At 39.8% G+C, this 25,033-nt stretch overlaps 2 protein-coding genes across 2 annotated transcripts in view; one reads left to right on the top strand and one right to left on the bottom strand.

Moving 5' to 3' along the window:
* Positions 1-1,801: 1,801 nt before the first annotated feature.
* On the top strand, positions 1,802-6,521 carry c27h5orf49 (chromosome 27 C5orf49 homolog). The gene is made up of 3 exons (XM_017711393.2): positions 1,802-1,991; positions 4,939-5,055; positions 6,190-6,521. The coding sequence occupies exons 1-3, from the start codon at positions 1,875-1,877 to the stop codon at positions 6,367-6,369; spliced, it is 414 nt and encodes a 137-aa protein (XP_017566882.1). The 5' UTR covers positions 1,802-1,874; the 3' UTR covers positions 6,370-6,521.
* Positions 6,522-7,531: 1,010 nt separating this feature from the next.
* The window catches only part of adcy2b (adenylate cyclase 2b (brain)), a 118,411-nt gene continuing 100,909 nt past the window's right edge, over positions 7,532-25,033 (bottom strand). Inside the window, exons 17-25 of the mRNA XM_017711434.2 lie at positions 22,796-22,912; positions 16,195-16,379; positions 14,858-14,942; positions 13,344-13,502; positions 10,331-10,477; positions 9,922-10,029; positions 9,329-9,443; positions 8,749-8,873; positions 7,532-8,036 (exon numbers count right to left, since the gene is read on the bottom strand). Coding sequence (XP_017566923.2) covers positions 7,884-8,036; positions 8,749-8,873; positions 9,329-9,443; positions 9,922-10,029; positions 10,331-10,477; positions 13,344-13,502; positions 14,858-14,942; positions 16,195-16,379; positions 22,796-22,912 — 1,194 coding nt within the window. The 3' untranslated portion in view covers positions 7,532-7,883. The remainder of the gene's footprint in view (positions 8,037-8,748; positions 8,874-9,328; positions 9,444-9,921; positions 10,030-10,330; positions 10,478-13,343; positions 13,503-14,857; positions 14,943-16,194; positions 16,380-22,795; positions 22,913-25,033) is intronic.

Here is a 25,033-nt window from a genome sequence, read left to right as displayed (position 1 = left end):
CAACGCCACAAAACCCCCTTACACTCCGACATTCCGTGATTATGGTAAGCTCATTGCTTGAGGTTCATTCTTAGCAACCACAAAGCTGGAGGTTACAGGATGTTCTCATGCATTGAGTACTACACGTGAGTATAGCACTGAAGCTGAAGTTGCTCCAATGTTGCCACTGCAAACCCATATATGCCTATCAATCATCCCACCAAGCACCTTCTAAACTGCCTACTCACCCTGTACACATACACTGTGAGCTGGAAAATGATGTAGTGCTCCCGCACAAGTGGATAAATCCGTTTCAGAAATGTTGAAAAGTCACATTATGAAGTAGGTATTACAGAAGTATGTTTCGAGAGCACTTCCCTAAAATGTCAACAACAACAAAAGTGCCCCACGCGTGGTGTTTGTCACTTGAAAAGCTTCCACTAAGTGGTGCTTACTACAGTCACTCATTGTGTGAAAGTTATTTATAAAGATCTTGACTCCTTTTGTGATGGACATGGTGGTTTTACTCTGCTCCTGTGGAAAAGGCTTCATTTTGTTTTGTTTTGTTGGACTCTGTGCTTACAGTGACATGAGTCATAGTGTAGGCACTGTGGACCTGAATAGGACGCAGAAACAAAAACCAAGACCGGGCACATACGGGGCGTGTCGGGCCACACCATCAGTGCGTTGGGTTAATATTGTTCCTTGCTGTATGTTTCTTAAATATTTTGATCTCATATGGGAAATTTACAGCAGAGGGAAAAATCATGCTTTACTTTTAATGTAAGTCAGTGGAAACAGACATTCTCCCAAGTCATTCTGGACTGTTTTTTTTTGGTTCATTCATCGTGAAATTTATGTGCAGTGTTAAGGGTAACAGGCATTTTCAAATTATGTCAACAAGAGTACCTGGTCATTAATAATGTTTAGGTAGGTGGTGTGGGTCAAACTGACATCCACACAAATGCTGGACCCAGGGTTTACCAGTAGAACATTACCCAGAGCATCACACTCACACACTCACCTTTACTGGCTTGCCTTCTTCCCACAGACCATCCTGGTGCCATCACTTCCCCAGGTAAATGGCTCAAATGAACCTGGTGGTCCACGTGATGGTAAAGAAAACAGAACTGGGCGACCATCTTCCATTGCTCCATGTCCAGTTCCAGCGCTCGCATGCCCATTGGAGATGTTTCTGATGGTAGACAGGGGTAAGTGTAGGCAGTCTGACCGGTCTGCAGCGCATAGCCCCATACGCAGCAGGGTGAGAGGCACTTTGTGTTGTGACACTTTTTTTTTTTTTTGTAACCATCACTAAAAAAAATTGTGACTTGTGCCACTGTATCCCTTCTTTCAGTTTAAACGTGCCGAGGTGTGTTCTCTTCTCTTCGCTTAGAAAGTCAACAAACCCAGACATGCCATTTGATCAGAGGTGCCTAAACTTTTGCACATGGCTGTGAGCAGCTAATGGTGTCAATATTTAATATGTACATACATGTCAGAAATATACCTAAATATATGTCTAATGCATGCTGACAAATTTTGCAAAACATATTTTCTCTGTCCTTGACTTTTCTAAATGCATTTGACTGGTGGCCTTAAAACAAACAAACAAACAAACAAACAAACAAACAAACAAACAGATAAATAAAGAAATAAAATGTTATTTATTTACACATTATTCTTTGAAATCCATACAGCCACATAATATGTGCAAAAACGCCTTTTCTGTGTTTTCTAACTCCTGAACTTTCTGCAACTTCTGCTTTTCACTTTGTTTGGCTTTAACTGCGCATGCGCGTCTCTCCGGGCTCGTATCCAAGCAACCGAGGCAGGCCGGCTGTGTTAGCTCAGACGCTACTTTCATACCAATTAACGCTTTAAAAGCGCTTAAAATGGACGTGTTGTCTGAAGCAAAGGTCAGACCTCTTTCTACTTTATCTGTGTTTAGCTTCATACCACCAAGAAGAAGTGACACTAAAGAAAGGAGATATTTCAACTGCATTCCCAAGGTAACGCTGAAGTTGACTTAACCCGGCTAGGTTAGGTTAGCGCTCCTACCTTTGCTAAACTAACTGACCTACCTTAGTTTTTCAGACAGGTTTGCCGGCTGGAAGCCACACAATAAGGACATCTGCTGTGTGGTAAAATACCTTACCGAACCCTGTCGTTTTTCAGGTTAAAACAGACTGTTTTCAGGTTACAGTGTGTCTAAATTGAGCAGTAAGTTAGCTGCACTTCTCAACAGTGATGCCTTAACAGTGACGATATGGACGAAAGTAAAGACGTCCAGTTTGATGTATGAAGTCTGATCCTGTTCAAATGTGACCCTGTTGTTCAGAGTCACACAGAAGCACACACAGTTCATGGCTCCTGGTATGTGTGTGCATCGTTTCTCTTTCATACACACAGTAGAGCTGGTTAATGTACACTAATATACACTATATTTTCAGAAGTATTCACTCACCCATCCTAATCATTCCAATCACTTCCATGGCCACAGGTGTATAAAACCAAGCCCCTAGGCCTGCAGACTGCTTCTACAGACATTAGGGAAAGAATGGGTCACTCTCTGGAGCTCAGTGAAGTCCAGCGCGGTACCGTGATCGGACTCCACCTGTGGAACAAGTCCAGTTGTGAAATTTCCCCACTACTAAATATTCCACAGTCAACTGTCAGTGGGATTATAACAAAGTGGAAGCGATTGGGAACGGCAGCAACTCAGCCACGAAGTGGTCAGCTACATAAAATGACAGAGAGGGGTCAGCGGATGCTGAGGGGCATAGTGCGCAGAGGTTTCCAACTTTCTGCAGAGTCAATCGCTACAGACCTTCAAACTTCATGTGGCCTTCAGATCAGCTCAAGAACAGTGTAGAGAGTTTCATGGAATGGGTTTCCATGGCTGAGCAGCTGCATCCAAGCTTTACATCACCAAGCACAAGCCAAAGCTTCGAATGCTGTGGTGTAAAGCGCCACCACTGGACTCTAGAGCAGTGGAGACGAGTTCTCTGGAGTGACCAATCACGCTTCTCCGTCTGGCAATCCGATGGACGAGTCTGGGTTTGGCGGTTGCTAGGAGGACAGTACTTGTCTGACTGCATTGTGCCAAGTGTAAAGTTTGGTGGAGGGGTGATTATGGTGTGGTTGCTTTTCAGGAGTTGGGCTCAGCCCCTTAGTTCCAGTGAAAGGAACTCAATACTTCAGCAAAGTCCTGACCTTGATAGAACACCTTTGGGAATTAGAGCGGAGACTATGAGCAAGGCCTTCTTGTCCATCAGTGTCTGACTTCACAAATGTACTTCTAGAAGAATGGTCTCATAAACACACTCCTAAACCTTGTGGAAAGCCTTCCCAGAAGAGTTGAAGCTGTTATAGCTGGAAAGGCTGGGCAGACATCATATTAAACCCTATGGATTAAGAATGGGATGTCATTCAAGTTCATATGCGTGTGAAGGCAGACGAGCGAATACTTTTGGAAATATAGTGTATATTGTAAAATTTTGTAAAGTATTCGCAGTATTATATTTTTGCCATTTCACCCACCTCTAACATACAGACATGGGAACTAAATATTTATTCTGGCAAAGCATGATCCAGACCTTTTGGGGGAAGTGCGATATAGAGGTCAGATCAAGTTTATGACCGTAAGGGTCCTGTGCAGGACAGAGCCCACATTTCTCTCAGCACGTTTCAGGCTGATGCCACCATAATGGCTAAAAAGAGGTTCACAGTGAATGAAATCCATGAAATCGTTGATCAAGAAGATGGCGATGATTTGCAAGATGCTGATGGGGAAATAAAAGAAGGTGCGTCTGAAATAGAGGACAGTGTTGTAATTAATTCAGAGCATGAGAAATTATCCACTGATGAGGAATGTGATGTGCAGCAAAATGGGAGGTATTTCTGTTAAAATATGCACAAATAGCATGTTCCTCAGCCCCCTCTGAAAATCAGGGTAGATTGGCACCTCAAATTATGAGTCCACTTGAGCAGCTCCTACATCCAAAATTGCAACTGAAACCCATAAAATGCTCTAAAATGTGTGGTTAGTAATGAAAATGAATTTCCAGTTTTAAGGTAAAGAGTAAAATACAGTACAATAAATGAATATCTAAGTTGGTGGTGGGTAATAAGTTGACAAGTGGAGTCAAATAAAGTATAATAACATATCGCTGTTGTCGGAACAAAACCTTGTATTGCCAAAATGGGAATTTTACAGGAGAAGGAAAAAACAATACTTTACGTTTAATGTAAGTCAATGGAACCAGACATTTTTCTGAGTCATTTTGGGTTGTTTTTTTTAGTCCATTCATCATGAAATTTATACACAATGTAAAGAACAACAGGTATTATCATATGTCAAAAACTGAAAAATGACAAGAATAGAAATATGAAGTTTTGTTCTGACAGCAGCGATATGCTCTAGGACTGTTTTGAGGTGGTTTAGCCATGCATAAACATCAGTAATGTAACTAATTTGTAAACATGACAGGAGAGCCAAGTGTCTCCTGCGAGTCCTTCATGATCCAGCAGTGTTTAAATAGTGATATTTCACTGTGAGAATCACTGTCAGGAGTCCTAAAATGTGAAGGAGAAATTCACAAAAAGCAAGTTTTGGTCAGTATAGTTTGTAATAGTGGATATTTTTTGTTCTTCTTCTTCTTATTATTATTATTGTGGGATGTTTAGTGTCCTCCAGTAAAAGAAAACCAATCAGATCTCTCTAGTGGGACAGGTGCTCCACCCTAGAGAGAAAAACAGGTCTATTATAGAAATCAATTAAAAAAAAAAACAATTGAAACATAAAATGTAAGACCTGTAGTAGCTGTAGTCGTAGTAGTATCAGTAATACCACGTCAGTAATAAACTCAATTTGTAAAATAAATTTTCTGTTGGAAGTGCCTACAATGAAGTCCATGATATCTAGCTTTCATTCTGACAAACCTTTTTCTCTCTAAGGCTGCAGAAGTGTTTTTGTATGACTGCATACACCGTCGAGTTGAAGGTTACGATAACAAGTTGCACCGTGATGACCGACAACATGCCAAGCACTGTGGGTTGGACATTTTCAGCGAGGTAATTTCCCCCTACAAATCTTTTCAGTTAACTTGAACAAAACTTAGAGGGCCCATATCATACATTACTTTAGTATTTTAATATTTCGCCCTGAGGTCCACTATGTGCCCACTTGTGTGTCAGTCGTTGTTCAGGTTATACATGACCATTTTCCAGTCCCTTTTTATCACTTGGAATTATCAACAGACTGTTTTTTTAATGACGCCTTTAAAACACATATATGTAAATGACCTCTGTTCTGATTGGCTATATTGTTTTATTGCTCTTCATCAAAAAGTAGTCCAGGCTGAAACATATGAGCATAAATACTGGTATTGGCTGAACAGGTGTGTATATAAATATATACACACACACACACACACACACACACACACACACACATATACTCACCGGCCCACTTTATTAGGTACACCTGTTCAGTTGCTTGTTAACACAAATAGCTAATCAGCCAATCACAGGGCAACTCACTGCATTTACACATGTAGAAGTGGTCAAGAAAACTAGCTGAAGTGCAGACCGAGCATCAGAACGGGGAAGAAAGGGGATTTAAGGGACTTTGAACGTGGCGTGGTTGTTGGTGCCAGACGGGCTGGTCTGAGTATTTCAGAAACTGCTGATCTACTGGGATTTTCACACACAACCATCTCTAGGGTTTACAGAGAACGGTCCGAAAAAGAGGAAATATCCAGTGAGCGGTTAGTTGTGTGGACGAAAATGCCTTGTTGATGTTAGAGGTCAGAGGAGAATGGGCAGACTGGTTCCAGATGATAGAAAGGCAACAGGAACTCAAATAACCAACCAAAATCTCTGAGGAACGTTTCCAACATCTTGTTGAAAGTAGGCCACGTGGATGAGGACTTGTTAAAACCAGTAATGAAATGGGTGGCTGACTATCCTCGGTTTGTGATTTGGGTGAGGCATGTAAGATTTGGGTTAGATGTAAAATGTACAAGAAAGCAGATCTCCACTAATAAGGTCGGTGCATAACATTCACTCAGTCTAGCAGGCTTTGGTTTTTGGGTTGTGTGTGGAAAACAAAGGCCTTTGTCTTTTCAGATAAAGTCAGGTTGAGGAAGGAAGCAGCTTCAAACCACTAACACTTTCTTACTCTGCCTCTGTCCGTCCCTTTCTCAGGAATCATCAAGGCCTATAGCTGTGCTGTCATCATCTGAGTATGGGCGACGCGTGCAACCACTCCTTTACAAGCCGGCCCGGCAGTTCGCCCGAGTTGCTCACATACGATCAGAGTTTTACAGGAAGAATGGAATTACCAGAACACTGGAGGAGGGGTATGGGTCTGTTGTTCCAGTTTGAGAAGTATCTTTTTTGCCCATGGGGTATAAAATGCATATGAGAGCAACTGAAATGTCAGTGTTGCAAACCCTAAATGAGAAATCATAACAGAAAAATAAGATATGGAACCTAATGCAAAATATTATTATTATTGAAATGAGTTCTGCAGCTGATAGCAGTACAAACATTTACTTATATGTATATTCTGAAATCAATAAAAGTTCTTTTTCTTACTTATTTGTTTTAGTTCCCTTGTGACTATTAAAGGAGAAGTCAGGATTTCTGCATAATTCAGTTTGTGAGAGTGGTTTGATGTAAAATGGTTCATTGTGGAGAGCTGACCAGCTCTGATTTCTTTACAGTGGTGATGTAAACCAGATGTCAACACAAATATACTCATTTTATTTACTATCCAAAATGGCCAGTGAACCCACACTTGTCTTCTGAGTTTTTATGTATAATAGTTATAGTGGTACAATATTGATAGATCTGAAAAAGTCATAAAAAATGGTAATAATAAATAAATAAACTAATACATAATAAAGTATTATGAAGTATTACAGAGCTACAGGTTAATTGAATTTAAATACTTTATGTCTTTGTTACACATTTTATAGTATAGTTTACATTTTGGCTTAAAAAATAGGACTTGTTCCAGTAATATGTTTTTCAATATAAATATTTTCCATGCAGTTCAAGAAAGTGGCTGTTGCTCTATCCACAGAAGTAAAATTGTTTTCTTTGGTACTAGTGCTCTGGATTGATATACAGTACTATTCTCTTATATATATAATAATTACAGCGAAATCTGAAAAATACATTTTCTTTGGGAACTATTTTGTTTAACAATACCCTGCATGTAATCACTCCTTCATAAATATATTTTGAAAAATATATTTTAGTCCAAAACCTTAGCTCCGATCTAACTGAAAAATACTTTTTAGACATCAGGCACTCATCATTTCATGTAATAATGTTCTGTGAGGGAGCTTTTAGAGGCATTAGACGTTTGGTTACTATCACCACCACTGTAAACGACTCGGTAAGTTTCTTCAGAATAGGGCATTTCACAACAAACTGCTCTGAATCACTTTCTTTACATCTCAATGATTGAATTATGCTTTGAATACGCTTTCTTTGTGAAAGTAGACCTGTAGTTCACATATAATTGGAGACAGAGACGTTTCTGTAGAAATTCTTTAATGGATAAGAAAATGGTGGCACCAAACATGAACACACATGAAATCATTTTTTCTTAAGTATTTTACAAACCCTCATCTGCTTTCCTCAGTACTCTGTCGCTCGCACAGTGACTTGTCTGGGTTTCATAATCTGAGCCTCTAGAACTGTTGAGTCCAAACACTCCTTGATGAGAAATGCAGGTCTGTCTACTGGTGGTTCAGAAGATGAAATACTGTCGAAACGTCCTCTAGGCCAGAGTTATACTGTATGTGTGTGTCTGACAGAGCGTGGGAGCTGTTTTTATGTGTGCACTTGTACTTGTGGTTAAGTTCTTGGTCTTGTGTATGAGAAGTTCAAGGCATTACGTTCCCTTGTGATAAGGTTCGGGTCATTTCAGTGTGTACAAAGAAAGTCTTGAGTTCACCCTTGCCCTTCACGTTGATGATCCCTCGACAAGAGCACACGTATCCCAAAGTCTGTAAGATCCGACTCGTTTCCTCTGTTACCTGGAATGAAGAGTAAAAAAGAAGACTGAGAAACAATCCCCAAAGAGCTCACATGACTTATACATTCAGTCTTAAAGGGCTTATATCAGGGAAAATCCGTTCTGAATGAATTGCTTTTGTGATGTAACAAAAACCAATACATTTACATGTATCAGTTTAGTCTGCGTACAGATGTTTAACCACCTATTCATTTAAAGTTTTAATTATTCAGGTCCGCTTTGTGAGTGAGGGACAATACAGGGCAGACAATCAGAACAGAGATCATTACATAGATAATCGTAAACGAGAGTTTGGGAACCCTGGTCCAATAATCTGTTTCGTTGACTTTCTAAGTGAGCCTAAGTTAACACATCCTCTACCGGGAACACACTTCTGCACATTTTACTGCACCATTGTTGTTTATTTGCTAAGTTTAACATACTAGAGAAGGTCTGTGCAAAAGTAATGGCACATTGTTTCCCCAATGTGTTAAACTCAGCAAATAAATAACAAATTGTGCTTTAAAATTTGTCGAAAAATACCACATTTAACGTCATTGTCTGAACAGGATGTGTTAACTTATTTTTCTTTAGAGAAATAACAAAACATGTCATTTAACAGGGGTGTTTAAACTTTTGCATAGGACTGTCCAACCCGTTTTAAAGTCACAGTAACAAAAACATCCTCTTTAATTTACATGATCAGGCGATAGTAGTAAAGAACAAGAACATACTTGGATTTTCCCAAGGACCCCTGTGCTCTCCATTCTGCTGGCCACATTCACAGTGTTTCCCCAGATATCATACTGCGGCTTCTGTGCTCCTATTACCCCCGCTATCACTGGTCCATGGTTTATTCCTGTATAATAGGAAACGTACAACTTTGGTAAAGGTGGGCTTTGACAAATCACTGTGCCAACAGACACCTCTGCTGTTACCAGTATGAAGAAACGTGGGTGCAGTGTAAACACTAATCTGTGCATATCTTTTTTCTACAATACGTACTATCCTGAACTTGGTTTCCTAAAATGCTGAGGTATTTGGGACACACTCACTGGTCCCAGAAGCTCAATGAGATGATTCAGAGCTGGCCTGCTTAATTTGAGGCACATGTAATTACTCTGATTACTTAGAGATGATCCCTGATGAATTAATTTTCTATCACATCTCATTTTTAGATTAGTACAAATTGATTATATTACAGCAGTTTCAGGCTGAATGCATGCAGTGATCAACCGAGCAGAAGACTAAAATGCGGGAATGAAATGCAGGCTTCAGTGGAGGATGATTCTGTCACTCACTTCTCTTACTTACCCACTCGCAGCTTGAAGTCATTGAAGGAATGCTTGTTAATAACGTCAAGTTTCCCCATCAGAGCAAAGGCAAACTCAACCATTGTGCCAATGTGCATGTACTGCCTGTCATGGTCCTTAAAGACAGAGAGAGGATTTTTCACTTATTTGTGTTCTCAGGTATTTTTTTACCAACCCAGTCATGATCAATTCCACGTACTAGCTAGACTTCCCTTTTCACATGATGCTACTAAGCTGGGAGGTTGAAGGCAAGCATGTGCCTCCTCTGAGACATTGAAGCTCCACCCCATCTTTTCAAACTGCCACCAGAACAAAGCTACTGGAAAGCTCGACATGCTTGGAGGAGAACACTAATTGCCAATGCTGTTACATCAGCTAATAGATGCTTGTGTTGGTTAGCATCACGTTGAGTGAAGGGGCAGATTTTAAAGAGCTTAAGACGACAATGTCTCTGAATGTACTTCTAATTATATGTTAGCAAATCAAAACAGACCACAATTTCAGCACAAAGGACAGCGCCACAAAAATAAAGAAGCTCAAGAAGACATGGAATGTAAGATGGTTTACCTTTTGGAGTGAAATGTTTTAGCTTACCTGAGCATACTCTGGTCCAGGAGTGACGTTAAGTCCAGTAGCAGCCATGTAGGTGCTGCCGATAGTCTTTATCTTCTCCACACCACTGAATTTGGGCTTGGAGAGTAACTGCCAATAATAGAAAATTGGGTAGGGAAATTACAAGGACATGCATAAAATGGTTATAGATAGATAAAATGAATGCAAGACTCGATCTTTTTCGGTGGACACGCCCGGGTCACAGACATCACTCCTATATTCAGATCTCATTCACGTTAATACAAATATGTGGTCACACTGATCAGTGATGGCAGTTCTATCCCAGAACATTCGGTTCTCATGCAGCTTTTCCAAACATAATTGAAATTGAAATTGACAGCGACGAAATAGATGTGCAGCATAGTGAATGTGTTTCTACAGCATTCTGTACCTCATCAAAATCTGCTATAATCTCATTGAGAAGTCTGAGACACTCCAGCCCCTCCTTGTTCACATCAGACTCGGTGTAGAATTCCTTGAAGTCCGGGATGGAGGCAAACATGACGCACACCAGATCGTATGACTGGTGGTAGAGGTCCTGTGAGAAATGATAGCAGACACCATTAGCAGTTTGGAGAGGAGGGGGCTGAGACACTGGTTTTAACCCTCTTTGGTCACCTGTGGTAGCCTTGAAGTGCATCTTATATTTTAAATTTAAAATTAAGCTCATTAAGACAGGATGAGAAATTGAAAGTGCAGGCTCAAGTTTTCAATTGATACCACATTTGTGTGAGGCAGCTGCTTAGGGCCTCCGTGAAACTACAGATGGGTATACTGTACATGTTTATGGTAAATAACATATTCAAGAATATATATATATATATATATATATATATATATATATATATATATATATATATATATATATATATATATATATATATATATATAAAGTTGCTGTCAGTGATTGTAGTGATCATTTTCAGTTATTTCAATGCAGCCCATCTCTGGTCATGGATATAATGGACTGTTCCATGTTGTTACATGATAACTGTGTGAGGACAGAACTGACAGTCTACATTATGGAAAAGAGCTTCTTATGTGTTAATTTCCTGGTGTTGAGAGGCAAAATCAAGTAAAGCAAACACATTACAATAAGTGCAACACAGAAATACACAAAGAAGAAGGAAAATAAGAAGTTTTATTCAGTCTAATCACAGAGCGGCACAGGCTCAGCAGGCTGTACATAATACTCGTGTTAATGTTAGTGTGAATGACTCCAGTGTTACTCAAAAATAGTAATCCATTACAAGTTACTAATTACTTCTCTCAAACTGCAATCCCGGAAAAATAAATCTCATTTCGCATGACTTCTCTCTACCAGACTGTATCACTGTAGTAGCTGATAATTCAGCTTGTTTCAGTCATTACTTCTTAAACATTATCTGCCAATGTGGTGAAACAGTTTCACTTTACAAAGTTGCTTTACAAAGTGTCTAGAAATAAGTTCAACTATCTTATATTACTCTTTCAACAATTTAAAAATGGGACATATTATAAATATATCAAATTGATTTAAGATAAGTGGTCAAGACAGAATTGTTTGCCCAGAGCCACAACTATTTTTAAAATGGTTTAACCAGGGGCCCCTATTCATGTGTTTTGCCTAGAGCCCCAGAATCACTAAGTCCAAATGGTGTGAGCAGATATTTTATTATGCTTTTAAAAAGATATTCAGTCTTATTCTGCAGAAAGCTTTTCAGTAGCTCAATAGTTTGCATTTTCCATGAGGATAATTACGTCTAGGCTTGCTGCCATTGCCTAATAATTCATAATCCAGCAGTTTGGCAATATTTTGCTTTCCAACCAGATGAGTGCATGTAATCTTTTTTATCATGCACATTTTTTACTACCAGTAGATTGGAATGATTGTACAAAGACAATGGTTAAATAAAAGACAAGCAATAAAAAATAATTTGTATAAAATTGACACTTAAATGATTAGTTTTAAAAAGCCATTTAGTTTTATTTTGCAGAAGGAAAACCTTGCATTATAAATGCAAACATTATACCACAGTTTCATTCGATTTTCAGGCAAATATCACACAAAAACTAAATTTATTTACATTCCACAAAAATAGCTCTGATCTAGCACTGCTGCATAAAAAGGCTACTGAATGAAGGCCTTCAGGATGTCTACATAGGGTCATCAGTCAAGATTAAATGTAAACACACTACGGATTTATCAGCTAAAAGCTTAAGAGATCTATCTACACATTGTCATGTAACAAAAGCAATATCAGTAGCTCTCACCAGATTAACAACTTGGTACTATTAACTGAAGCTTCCAGCTGATTAACAACGTTTCATTGCTCATACAGCTCCATATCATAGATTAGTTCCTCCTGTTTGCCTAGTTTGACTGTGTTTTGATGAAAGGCAGTGGGCTTAACCTCAGTATTTACAATAGAACAGCGTGATAGAAAAGATTACATTCACTCATTTGGTCAGAAACCAAAATACTGTCAAGATGCTGGATTATGAATTATTAAGCAATGGCAGCAAGCCTAGATGGTAATTATATAGTAATTATCATCATGGAAATGCAAGCTATGAGTTCAGCTCACAGTTGCTATATAACTGAATTTGGATCACGCATACTGTGGAATTTTGGATAACACTTATATCGATAATTCTGCAGATGATAAATGGTACGTTTTTAAATGGTCCAAGCCTTCCCAGGTTTCTTACACACTAAAGCTTATTATTCAGTAGCTACTGAGACCTCCATGCAACTAGCTGAGCTAGGGGCAGTCATGGGCTGGAGGTTTGGGAACTGGCTGTGTGACCGGAAGGTTGCCGGTTCGATCTCCAGAGCCGACAGTCCACGACTGAGGTATCCTTGAGCAAGACACCTAACCCCCAATTGCTCCCCGGGCGCCGTGGATAGGGCTGCCCACTGCTCCGGGCAAGTGTGCTCACTGCCCCTTAGTGTGTGTGTATTCACTAGTGTGTATGTGGTGTTTCACTTCATGGATGGGTTAAATGCGGAGGTGGAATCTCCCTGTTTGAGGGATTAATAAAGTATCACTCATTTACTTATTTTTAGGTTATAAAAGTGTGTAATAACACTTTGGGCCTGCTGGTGTGCCCTGGCCATTTGAGAGATTTATCCAAGCCAAAAAGTGCAGACTTCTGTATTGTACTGATATAGAATGTAATAATGAGTAAATGTGATTCATTACAAAAGTGTGTAATTCTATAACTACACAATTTGAACTTCATTGGCATAGCAAAGCCACGTTAACTCTAGATTTCTAAACACGACTCGATTCAGCGTTTATTTTTTTGAGTGTTTTTGAGATGGCAGCGCTTCACTGCTTCATCCGGTTGTTTAGTCAGTTGTTTGTATGTGTGATGCACTGCAGGTGGTGCTCACACGTGTCTGTTTTGAATATGCTCACCTCATTTTTCCAGTGACGACCCAAGAAGTGTTCCGCCACATGAGCTGGCAGAACGTTCTCCAGGAGCACGCGGTTGAGGTTCTCCATCGTCTCGATCTCCTCACACTCCCGTTTGAACTTGTTCCTCCAGAGAAAGTCTAACCTACAGTAATATTCATTCTGTTACAAGAGGACACAGAGGTAAAGAGATGCAGACATCTGATCACCTTGTGTGATTTCTCACAAAGCAGCAAAATAGAGAAAATAGTTGCAAGTGCAACTATGCTAAACAGCACATTGGAGACTTTTCTCGGTATGTCAGGCTGTTATAATGAACAAATTACATCTTTCTTTGTGTGGCTGGTATAATATACACACATTTAGCCCAGAGCGTTAAACAATATGCTTTATAGGCTCAGTCCGAACTCTCTGTAATCAGTAAACTGATTCTGCCAAATCAACCAAATAGGACCTGACTGCTATGAAAACGTTGTCACTGATAAAGATACTGACCATAAGCGGCTAAAAATTTCTAATGCCCATAATTTTATGTTTTATTTTTAGAAATAGTTTTTTTTCAGCAGCGCTCCACTCAGACCAGCGTAACACACACTGGCACACCACCACCACGTCAGTGTTAGTGCAGTGCTGAGAATGATCCACCACCCCAATACTACCTGCTCTGTGAGGGTCCATGGGGGTCCTGACCACTGAAGAACAGGGTTAACAAAGTATCAGAGAAACAGATGGACTACAGTCTGTAACTGTAGAACTACAAAGTGCAGCTATACAGTAAGTGGAGCTGATAAAATGGACAATGAGTGTAGAAACAGGGAGGTGCTCATAATGTTACGTCTGATCATTGTATATTATCTGAGACTGAGTTTCTGCTTTTTATTTGTCTTTAGGTAAAGCACTATTAATATATATCAGGCTGTTTTGATACAAAGCTAAATGTACTGTAATTTTCAGTAAGACGGTGAGACAAACTACCCCAATAATGTAGTAATTTGACTTTTCTCTGCTGAAGCTTTGCTGTAGCTTCATGACTTTAGTTGGTAGTTTAGTTAACTGTGTCTCAGCTGCTGCCCAAAGTTTCTGGGCTTTTGCTGTCACATCAGTCATTTGTGTTAATTGCTTGTCAGAAGTGACCAATTAAAAATGACTCACAAATGAAGGGTTTACAGTTATTATTTTTCATAAACTGCCTGGGATACAGCTGTATTACTTCCAGCTGAAGAGCTGCTTAATGATGCAGTTAAAGAGAAATGAATGTGATAATATCTTTTGGGGGTTGCAGTTCTGATCCCTTAAAGAATTGTTTTGGTTTTTCTTCTGGAAATCTTGAGCGGAATGAATATTTCTAAGAGACTTCATGGTCCAGCGAGTTCACCTTTCTCGTGCAGATCAGTTAAATCTGGCACACCGTTCAAAAATCTTTCCACATAAAAAATCTAACAAACAACATTCGCATCAGTGCCGGTGTTCTGCGGAGAGCTTTAACCGTCGAATGTTCTCACAAATCCGAGACCCACCTGCCTCGCCAGCACAAGCAGGGTAACGAAGAAGATGAACAGAGACACAGAACCCATCGTCTTCAAGTCTTTCAGGACACCTGGCCTGGAAAAAGTCAAAGAGGAAAAACTCTGAGAATAAGAAGTGAGAGAGGGAAAAACAGACCTTGGGTTCAGAGGAGAAGAAAGGTCTTTTCAGCAGCACCTCAGGTGGGTGTCAGGTTTATAAGCTCAGTAGCCGAGAGCAAAATGTGAGAATTTCAAATCTGCATATTATAACTTTGCCTTCCGCCCTCAGACCAAAGCTAATCTCTGAGTCACCTACACAGAGGGAGGGGAAAGACGGAAAGAAAGAAAGAAAGAAAAAGAAAAGACAAAAAATGAAAGAAAGAAACAGAAAAGACAAACTAAAAAAGCAAGAAAAAAATGAAAGAAGACTAAGTAAAAAAAGAAAGAAACCAAAGAAAGCGAAGAATGAAATAAAGAAAAGAAGAAAGCAAATGAAATAATAATAGAAAGAAAGAGGAATAACAAGGAAGAAAACATGGAAGGAAGAAAGGAAGTTTGAAAGAAAAAATACACAGAAAGAAAAATAACTAAAGTAGGAAAAACAAAAGAAAGAAAGAAAGAAGAAATTGAAAAAAGGGGAAGAATGAAAGAAATAGACAAGAAAGGAAGGAATGAAAGTAACACAAAAGACAAAAGGAAAAGAAAAGAAAGAAATAAGAGCAAAAAGAAAAAAGAAAAGTGGAGAAAGGGAGACAGAAAAAAGCTAAAAAAGAAAAGGACGGACAAAAGTAAAAGGAAAGAAATAACAAAATAAGAAAAAGGAATAAAACACAAAAGTCAAATGGAAGAAAGAAAGAAAAAGAAAGAAAATTGAGGTAATAAGAAAAGAGGGGAGAAAGAAAGGAATGGGGGAAAGAACGTCAAATGAATGAGAAAGAAGGGGAGGTCAGTTATGAACTGCACTGCTGATGGAAAGAAAAGATTAAAGAAAGAAAAAAGCAAAACTAAAAGGGATGAATCTAATAGAGGAAATACTCTACAGGGTGAACAGACAGCAAGGAACCAGAGGGAGGGGCAGATTTTCCGGCGGGTGGTGTGGCTTAACGGTCAGTGCTTTAAATTACCTGTACATTCCCTTCCTGCTCCAGCTGTCAATCATCTGGAAAAAATCAATTCAATGCAATCTGCACTAAGCCTGCTATCTCAGCATCCGTCACTTATAATCCCCAGCATGCTGAGACGGAGCAGCTTTTTCTGTTGCTACTCACAACTTTCCATCTCACCTATGAGTCCCATCACAATTCTATATCCCCCTGTCCTGTCTGTGCGAGTGGGTGCAGATCTGGTACCTGTCCATTGGCTGGGTCCTATAGAGCGCTGTGCTGTACTCATCCAGTACAGAAGCGTGGGTCTGCAGGATGATGATGTTGTAGCCCACCACTGCAGCCAGCATGATCAGCATCTTCAGCTCATAGTTTATCCTCAGGAACACGGAGCAGGACACAAGCCCCAGGATACAGCTGTAGATGAAGTACTGGAATAGAAAACAATGGGAAAGACGATGAGATCCAGATTAGACAAAATATGGCCCTGTAACACAGAATGAAACAGAAATCTGTGTTGAAAAAACAGTTTGAGAAATTACACCATGTAACAATTTTCAAAAAAAAATTTGTTCCCAGTTGTTAAGTGTATTTTCCTGATTGTTTGTACCCTAGATGAATAGAAAAAAGTTATTATTCCCTGTAAACTTTGCTTTTGTGGTCAGCACAATGATATTTTGAAATTGATCTATTTTTAAGGATATTCACCATATTTCAAGATACTTAAGAAGCTTCTGGAATTGTGAGAACTATCAAGAAGTTTCTAGAACTGTCCAGAATTATCTAGAACTTTCTGGGACTGTACAGAATTGTAGGTAGCTGTATAACTACAGTTATAATAGGGCCACTATAGCCCTTCCAGAGAGATAGGGATTGCATAGTAAGTGGGCAACAGCCATCACAGACAAAGGGGAATTGACCTAGACAGACAGGTGTGAATTCATTCTCTATTCAGATTCTGATAACGACAGTATTCACACTTCACCCCACACCCATTACAGGAGGAGCTTAGGAAGGACCACTACTTTCAAATGTATATATTGTGTGTTACTCTGCTACCGGGTGATCAGTCTTGCTCTGCTGAATCCTCAGTACACTCTTGTACTTTGATACTGCATGGAATAAAGATTGACCATTTTTATTGAGTTTGGAGAGACATCCTTTTTCCTTACAGTACACAGCAACTTAGTCAATTTAGATGGCATCAAGAGGTTGCATACATCCAGCAGACGCATTTTTCAATGTATGTGGCCATTTTATAAAGACAAGAGCGAAAAAGTACTCTGTGGAAGCATCTGCTAAGATGTGTGAGGCCTACAAAGCATACTTCAGCATGCCTGTTGGTGACCAAGACAAACCATGGGCTCATGGTTTCACCTGTATCACCTGTAACCCGAATGAGTGGCGTCTCTTCATAGACAGCTCATGCAAGAGCGTCAAAGCCGTGCTGCTTCACAATGGGAACAAGTACCCATCTCTTCCTGTAGCTCACTCGGTGCACCTGAAAGAGGAATACACCAGTGTCAAGATGTTGCTAGGTGCCTTGAAGTATGATGAGTACGGCTGGGAAGTTATTGGAGATTTCAAAATGGTGTCATTCCTGATGGGCCTCCAAGGTGGTTTTACTAAGTATCCTTGCTTTATTTGCCTTTGGGACAGCCGGGATACTAAAGCGCACTACCACAGGCGGGACTGGCCTCAGCAGACAGAGTTCACTGTGGGGAAGAACAATGTAAAGTGGGAGCCACTGGTGGACCCACGCAAGGTGCTGATGCCACCACTACACATCAAGTTGGGGCTCATAAAACAATTTGTCAGGGCTCTAGATAAGGAGTCGAGAGCTTTCAATTACCTCCAAGATCTTTTCCCTAAGCTGTCTGAAGCAAAGATCAAAGCTGGTGTCTTCGTCGGACCACAAATCAAGAAGATCATAGAGTGCAGTGAATTTCCCAAGAAGCTGAATAGGAAGGAGAGAGCAGCTTGGAACAGTTTTGTCGCAGTGGTTCGCGGCTTCCTAGGCAATCATAAAGATGAAAACTATGTACAACTGGTCCAGACTCTGATAAAGAACTATGCTGCAATGGGCTGCAGGATGTCACTCAAAATCCATATCCTTGATGCTCATCTTGATAAGTTCAAAGAGAACATGGGAGCTTATTCAGAGGAGCAAGGCGAACGCTTCCACCAGGACATTATGAACTTTGAATGCCGTTACCAAGGACAATATAACGAGAACATGATGGGCGACTATATTTGGGGATTGATTCGTGAATCTGATTTGCAGTATAGTCGTAAATCTCGGGGAACCACACACTTCTGAACAGTTTTTGGTAATCTATGTAAATTTGCAATGCCTATAGTGTTCTTAGTCTGACTGTATAAATGAGAAGATGCAAAATCGTCTGTTTCTATAATAAAAATTCAGAATTTTCGTTGCCATGGTCACAAAAGCGAAGTTTATGATGAATGTAAGCAATTTTTAATTTGTTTTAGACATAAGCAATTGGAATATAACATTAAAAATCTGGGAACAAAACTTGTGTTACATAGTGTTATTCATAAAAATTCATAAGAAGTTCATTAACCCTGTGAAACAAAGCATCTCTCATACATGTACAGACTTTGCCTTTATCCCCTTTAACTCATTAAAATCTTTCTCAGATCATAAAAAAATACATTCTCCAAGAAGATAATACCAAATGTCCAGTCACCATGAGAAAAGGTGCTGATTTCTTGCACCTCATGCCTTTTTTCAGCCTTTTATAGATAAAAGATGCTCATAGGTCATTAGGTCATTACAGATTTTCAGTGGACTCCATCACTATGGCAACATGTATGTGGCTGCACATGCAGTCTCAAAGAAAGGCATGGAACGAGACTTTTTTTCAGGTAAAGACGTTTTGTAAACGTAAACAGAACTTTAACTTGTTGCCCTTCTGATGGTGAAAACTGGCGATAGATATGTCTCAGTATGTGCTAAGGTGTTAGTATAGGCTGAAAAATGAAGACTTGCTTCGCTCTGCTGTGATCTTTAGCTCAGCTATAGCCGCTTTTCTCACATCTCTGGCAGGAAACTTTTGCACAGAAGTAAAACAGTTTCTTGTAAAATGTTCGATTTTTTCCAGAGCTGAAGTTGCTTCTCATTCGCCAGCTTCTTGTTTGATTTTTCCTGTTCCACCTTAAATGGTGCCGCGGTTCCATTCTGGTGCATCAGGCACCATTTAAGGTGGAACTTGAAAATTTGAATGAGAAACTGACTTAAACGTCACAACTTTTCAGTGTTTGACAGTTTCTTATTGCAGATTAAATGTATTATGAAACCAGCTGAGTGGTTATAAATGCAAATAAGTCTATCTGTCTCCAAATGATCAATGTTTGTCTTAAATCTCTGTTTTTGCCTTTTCATTAGTTATTAGCTAGACGAGACTGTTGTGTGCGTTGCTGAGTAACCAGCAGTCTGTGCGCCAACCTTCCGGGTTAAAGGGTGAATTAGCAGTAATACATTAGCTCCAGCATTTAAGACCACTTATTGTTGATGAGATAATTAGTAATTTGCTGTAAAAATGTTTTTCTGATCATTCTATGTTTACCTAAAAATCTAATTCTGCTGTTTGAGCTGCAATAGGGCAGGAAAAGAGCCAAAAACAAAACACAGGTGACAGTGATAACTAAGAGGTGGAGCTTGGCAGGCAAGACAGCCTGAACAGAAAAATGAGTGGAGACAAATCAGGAAAATACAATTACAGCGTGTTTAATAACACGTGCATGTTAATATTTGGGTAGGGCATTTATTGGTTGGGTTCTGTTGCTGTTTGTTATCCGGTGTCGACCAGGGGACGATGGGTTCCCCTTTTGAGTCTTGGTTCCTCTCAAGGTTTCTTCCTCCTGCTCTTAGGGAGTTTTTCATTGCCACTGGTGCTCACGGGGGCTCGGACCCGGATTTTTTCTGTAAAGCTGCTTTGTGACAACACCTGTTGTAAAAAGCGCTTCACAAATAAATTTTTGACTTGACTTCTTTTGGACTCTTGCTCTGAAGGCGGGGTTAGCTGCTGACTGTGTTATATTTATTTATATTTATGGCATTTGGCTGACGCTCTTATCCAGAGCGACTTACAATTTGATTGTTTTTCACAGGTAGGCGAAGGCGGTGTTAGGAGTCTTGCCCAAGGACTCTTATTGGTATAGTATAGGGTGATTACCCAGGTGGGGGATTAAACCCTAGTCTACAGCATAGAAGGCAAAGGTGTTAACCACTACACTAACCAACACTGCGTTCTGTGTAGACTAAGAAGCACTTGGGCAGTCTAACTCTTATGGCTGTGAAAGGAGGATGTAGCTTAGGCTTAGAGGAATTATTTTAAAATGTATCTCAATGTTCTGTAAAAGTGTACAAAACAAACATTTACGTGTTAAAATGAAGTGATGAAGCAAAGATAGTTGAGAGCGGCGTACTGGTAACAGAGGATAAACAAAATATGTCAAAGGAACTGAGATCCACATTTTGGAACAGCATGAAACAACAGGTTGCTTCTCTGCTTGTGTTTGAAATGTTTGGAACAGTCTATAGGCATGTGATGCACGTGATGATCACGTCACCATCTGAAGCACAATCTGTTTGGCAGTAATGTGTGAAGGTGCTAGACCCGTGCTCATCACTGCCGTCCTCCAGTCTCCCTAACGCAACATGTTTTGCTCAGCTTTGTTCTGTTCTGGCACACAATCAACTGCCGTTCTTCTGTTGGGCTACAACAAAGCTGTGTAGGTGTTATGGGCTGCTGAGGACCGGCAGGAGCTGAGAAGCACTACCATATTCGCCAGCGTTTAGCTGTGAAATGTCAATCACTGTGCTGTGATTTGTAAAGAGGCTGATGTTTGATGCTACACATAAACACCCGAAAAGCTGACTGACTTATTACATGAGAAAATGAGTCTGAGTGAATGTTTTGTGTGCCAAACCTCCACATATTCTTCTAAATTTCTGCATAACTCAATGGCTGAAATGTAAACAAAGTCATTCAGAGTGGTGAACATGACATGCGCTGTTTTACAGAAGTTTCAGAATTGCTCACAGTGGTGGTGATAGGAACCAGATGTCTCAAGAGTATAATGCCTATAATGCCTCTAAAAGTTCTCTCACAGAAAGGTAGTGCATTACATGGTTACCAATACATGGCCTGATTTCTGAGAAATTGTTTTTAATTGCTTTAAGTTAAGATTTTGGCCCAAAATGTGTTTTTTTCCCATTCATGGTACACTGCATGCAAGGTGTTGTAAGGATAAATAGTGCTCAAAAGATATACCATTACTTTCCCATAATCAACATTATATTTAAAAACTCAGAACTACTGACTGTTTAAAATGATCACGGCGGATAAAATCATCCTGGATGACTGTTGACATCTCAATTATTGAATCATGCAGACATTTAAAAAAATTGGTGGAATTCCCATTTAATGAAATTGTTCACACACAATCTGAGGCCTTTAAATCTTCACAGCAATGCACAGTTTAAAAGGGCCCATATGCTACATGCTTGTTATTTTTCATTTTCCATCCTATTTCACCCCTCAGGTCCATTTATGAGGTTTATCGAGGTTGATATACCAAAACAGTCATAATCCACTTTTGCATGACCATTTTCCGTTCTCTCTTTTCCCCTTTAGCAATAGAAAGGCTGTTATTTTGTTGCTGTGCCTTCAAGACCAATATATGTAAATTACCTCTTTCTGATTGGCTGCCTTTCACTCAAAAAGCTGCCTAGTCCGAAAGAGGCATTATAACTTCAGTGTGAATAGGTGGGGCTAAACTGCACTAGGTAATTATTTGTAAATGTGTTGTCTTTTGTGACATCGCAGAAATAAAGAATTTAAAATGGGCTGTTTTTGCAGCTTAAGTCAGGACTGGGGAGTAAACAGTACATTAACAGTGTTTACATACAACAGCCCCATTTCCAAAAAAGTTGGGACGCTGTGCAAAATGTAAATAAAAACCAAATGCAATGATGTGCAACTCATTTAAACCATATATTATGGTAATTGATATGGTAATATGTAATTGAAAACAGTACAAAGACATCATATCAAATGCTGAAACTGAGAAATCTTATTTTTTGAAATATAAATGCCCATTTTGAATTGGATGCCAACAATACATTGCAAAAAAGTTGGGATGGGGGCAACAAAAGGCTGGTAAAGTTGTGCAATGGCAAAAAAAAAAAAACACCTGGTGGTTGATTGGCAACAGGTCAGTAACATGATAGGGTATGAAAAAGCATTACGTTTAAGTGACCCTTATTAGTCTCACAACGGGGACATTTTCACCTCCGCATTTAACCAGTGAAACACCACATACACACTAGCCCTGAGCGGTGGGCAGCCCTATCCATAACACCTGGGGAGCAGTTGGGGGTTAGGTGCCTTGTTCAAGAGCACTTCAGTCATGTACCATCAGCTCTGGGGATCAAATCAGCAACCTTCTGGTCACAGGGCCGGTTCCCTAACCTCCAGAACCCCAACTGCCCTCTCATGCCAGAGAGGCTGGGTCTTTCAGAATTAAAGATGAGGACGGGTTCACCACTCTGTGAAAGACTGTGCGGGGGTTGTACATCAAGCAAGGAAAACTTGTTTTTCCATGATTTGGGCCCTTCAAGACTTAAAAAAAATACTAAACAGCTGAACTGCAGTAAGAGTCGCAGCACAATATTACAGTATAATATCCTGCTGGCTTTCTGTAGCCTTTTAAGTGAGCTGTAAAATATTGATTTAGTTGAACCAGGAGCAGCGACAGATGACATGATGCTGAAAGCAAATATATAAAAAGAGCAGCTGTAATGACAAAAAGTACTTACAGGCAAGAAGAACTTGTTGTCTGAGACTTGAGTGGTTTGACCATGAACACTGTACGCACTCTCGTTGGAGATGTTCGGTGCAGATACTGTAATCAGCTTCTCATCCTCTAGAAAGAACTAGACACCAAGAGGGGCAAAACATGTTAACCCATAAAAGTGAATTCAGCTACTTTAAGATGCACCGATTGCAGACACAGCTTGTATAATCTCCACAGAAAAGCATTGACCAGTAGAATGGGACATTCTGGAGCAGCCACACATGAGCCTAAGGTCACCATGTCCAATGCCAAGTGCTGGTTAGAAGGGTATAAAGCCCCCCAGCATTGGCCTGTGGAACAATGGAACTTTGTTCTCTGGAGTGATGAAGCTCCATCCAGTACCTCAGGGATGAGTTGGGGTGATCTAGAACTGATCATCCAACATCAGTACCTGACCTCATTAATGCTCTTGTGGCTGAAATGCTTCAACATGTAGACTAAAGCTTTCCTAGAAGAAGAGTAGAGGCTGTTACTGCAGCAAAGGAGGAAAAACTCCCTATTAATACCCTTCATTTCAGAAGAAACATTGGATGAGCAGGAGTTTACAAACTTTTGGACGTTTAGACAGTCTCATGAGGTGCTGTACCTACAATAAACATTCACAGTGATTCTTGCTCATTGTGCTACAAGCATTTGCCCTTACCCTAAAAGTAGTCAGTGAGCCAGGCCATGTTTGGTGTCGGAAGTTTGCTTCATAAGTTTTGCACTGGAGCTACGAGGCTGATGTAGTTCTGAAGTAATGGAAGCTTACAGCCGCTCTTTCACCTGATTGTTCGCAGTAATGAGAGACAAATATGAAGACACATTGAGATGCAGCTGTGTGCAGCAGTGCCTAGCCAGCCTAGCAGTAAGCCTCACTGCCTTTTACTTCTTTCAAAATTATGCAGTTGCTCTCTGTCTGCACTGTAAACGCGTCCGTGTTTGGAGCCACTGGAACAGAACATTCAGTTACCTCACATCACAACTGCTCACTATTGCCTTCACTCAGCTGGTAAAGTTCACACAAATTACAAATTTTATATTTTTAAATTTTCACAATAGAACTCAAAACTGTTTTTGTTCTGTTTAGTTATAAGCACCAATGATGTGTTATGCCATAGGTTTGAAAGCAGTTCTTTCTGGGCACATCTTTAGAACCGTGCAGTAAAACTAATATTGCAGTAATAATATTGTTATTGTATTGATCATTATCTCAGCTGTTTAGCTGAAGAGTTTGAGTCTTCATGTCAGGAACATCAGGAATCTATTTAATTGATACCCCTGCATTGTGGCCCACAGTTATAAAGTTAATCATATTTTCATAAATGTTTAATGTGCATTATAAGTGCAACAATCCAGAAATTAAGTACTGGCGTCCCCTGCCTTTAAATAGATACTGCCTTTTACAGTAAATCAATAGTTTCACTGTTTCCACTGGTTATTCTTCCTGTATTTTACCATAATAATGTAATAACAGCAACTACCACTAAAATAAACAAATGACTGTGAAATAAAGGTGATAGGTTTAGTGGAATGCATTTTGCATGTAAAAAACTACTTTACTAGGCTTTGGCCACCTGACGATGGTCCCTTGACCACCAATTAGCATGGTGCAAACTGCGTGCCTTAATCATCACATATTTGCCTGAAGCAGTTTTGAGTTATTATGCAATTTCAGATAGAATATCTGCTATGGTTTCTAATGAAATGTGAAATGGACAAAAGTATATAACATGACTAAAAACAGCAGACTGAATCAAAACCACATACCCAAATTTAGGTTAAATGATGTCTTAGCTCATCAAACACTTTTGGGGACAAGGGGGGATTATTTTAGAACTATTGCTTTAAGATAAAATCTGCAGTCATATTTTGCTTAATATCGGGCTGAGTTAAACTCTCCATCTCGCAAACAAACACCTCTAAGAATAAAACGATGAAAACAAATCACATCAGACCAGCGTACATGCATTAACACACACACACACACACACACACCTAAGATTTGATTAGGGGTCAGTGGTCTGACCCAGAGAAGCAAGCAAACAAGAGCGCTTAATGTGTGAAATCGATTTATGTCCAAGTGCTAAACCTTAAGCTTCGTCCTCAGGACTGCGCCGGAGGGCTGGAGGTGATGCAACTCGATGGGTTAATCACGTGCCTCTTTCCATCTGCAGGCTCATGCACCTGAGATCAGATTCTGTCTCAGTGGAGCCACGAG

This window comes from Pygocentrus nattereri, chromosome 27 (assembly GCF_015220715.1).
Source record: "Pygocentrus nattereri isolate fPygNat1 chromosome 27, fPygNat1.pri, whole genome shotgun sequence".
Lineage (NCBI taxonomy): Eukaryota > Metazoa > Chordata > Actinopteri > Characiformes > Serrasalmidae > Pygocentrus > Pygocentrus nattereri.
The sequence above is the reverse complement of the archived record's forward strand: the minus strand, read 5'-3'. Positions and strand labels throughout refer to the sequence as shown.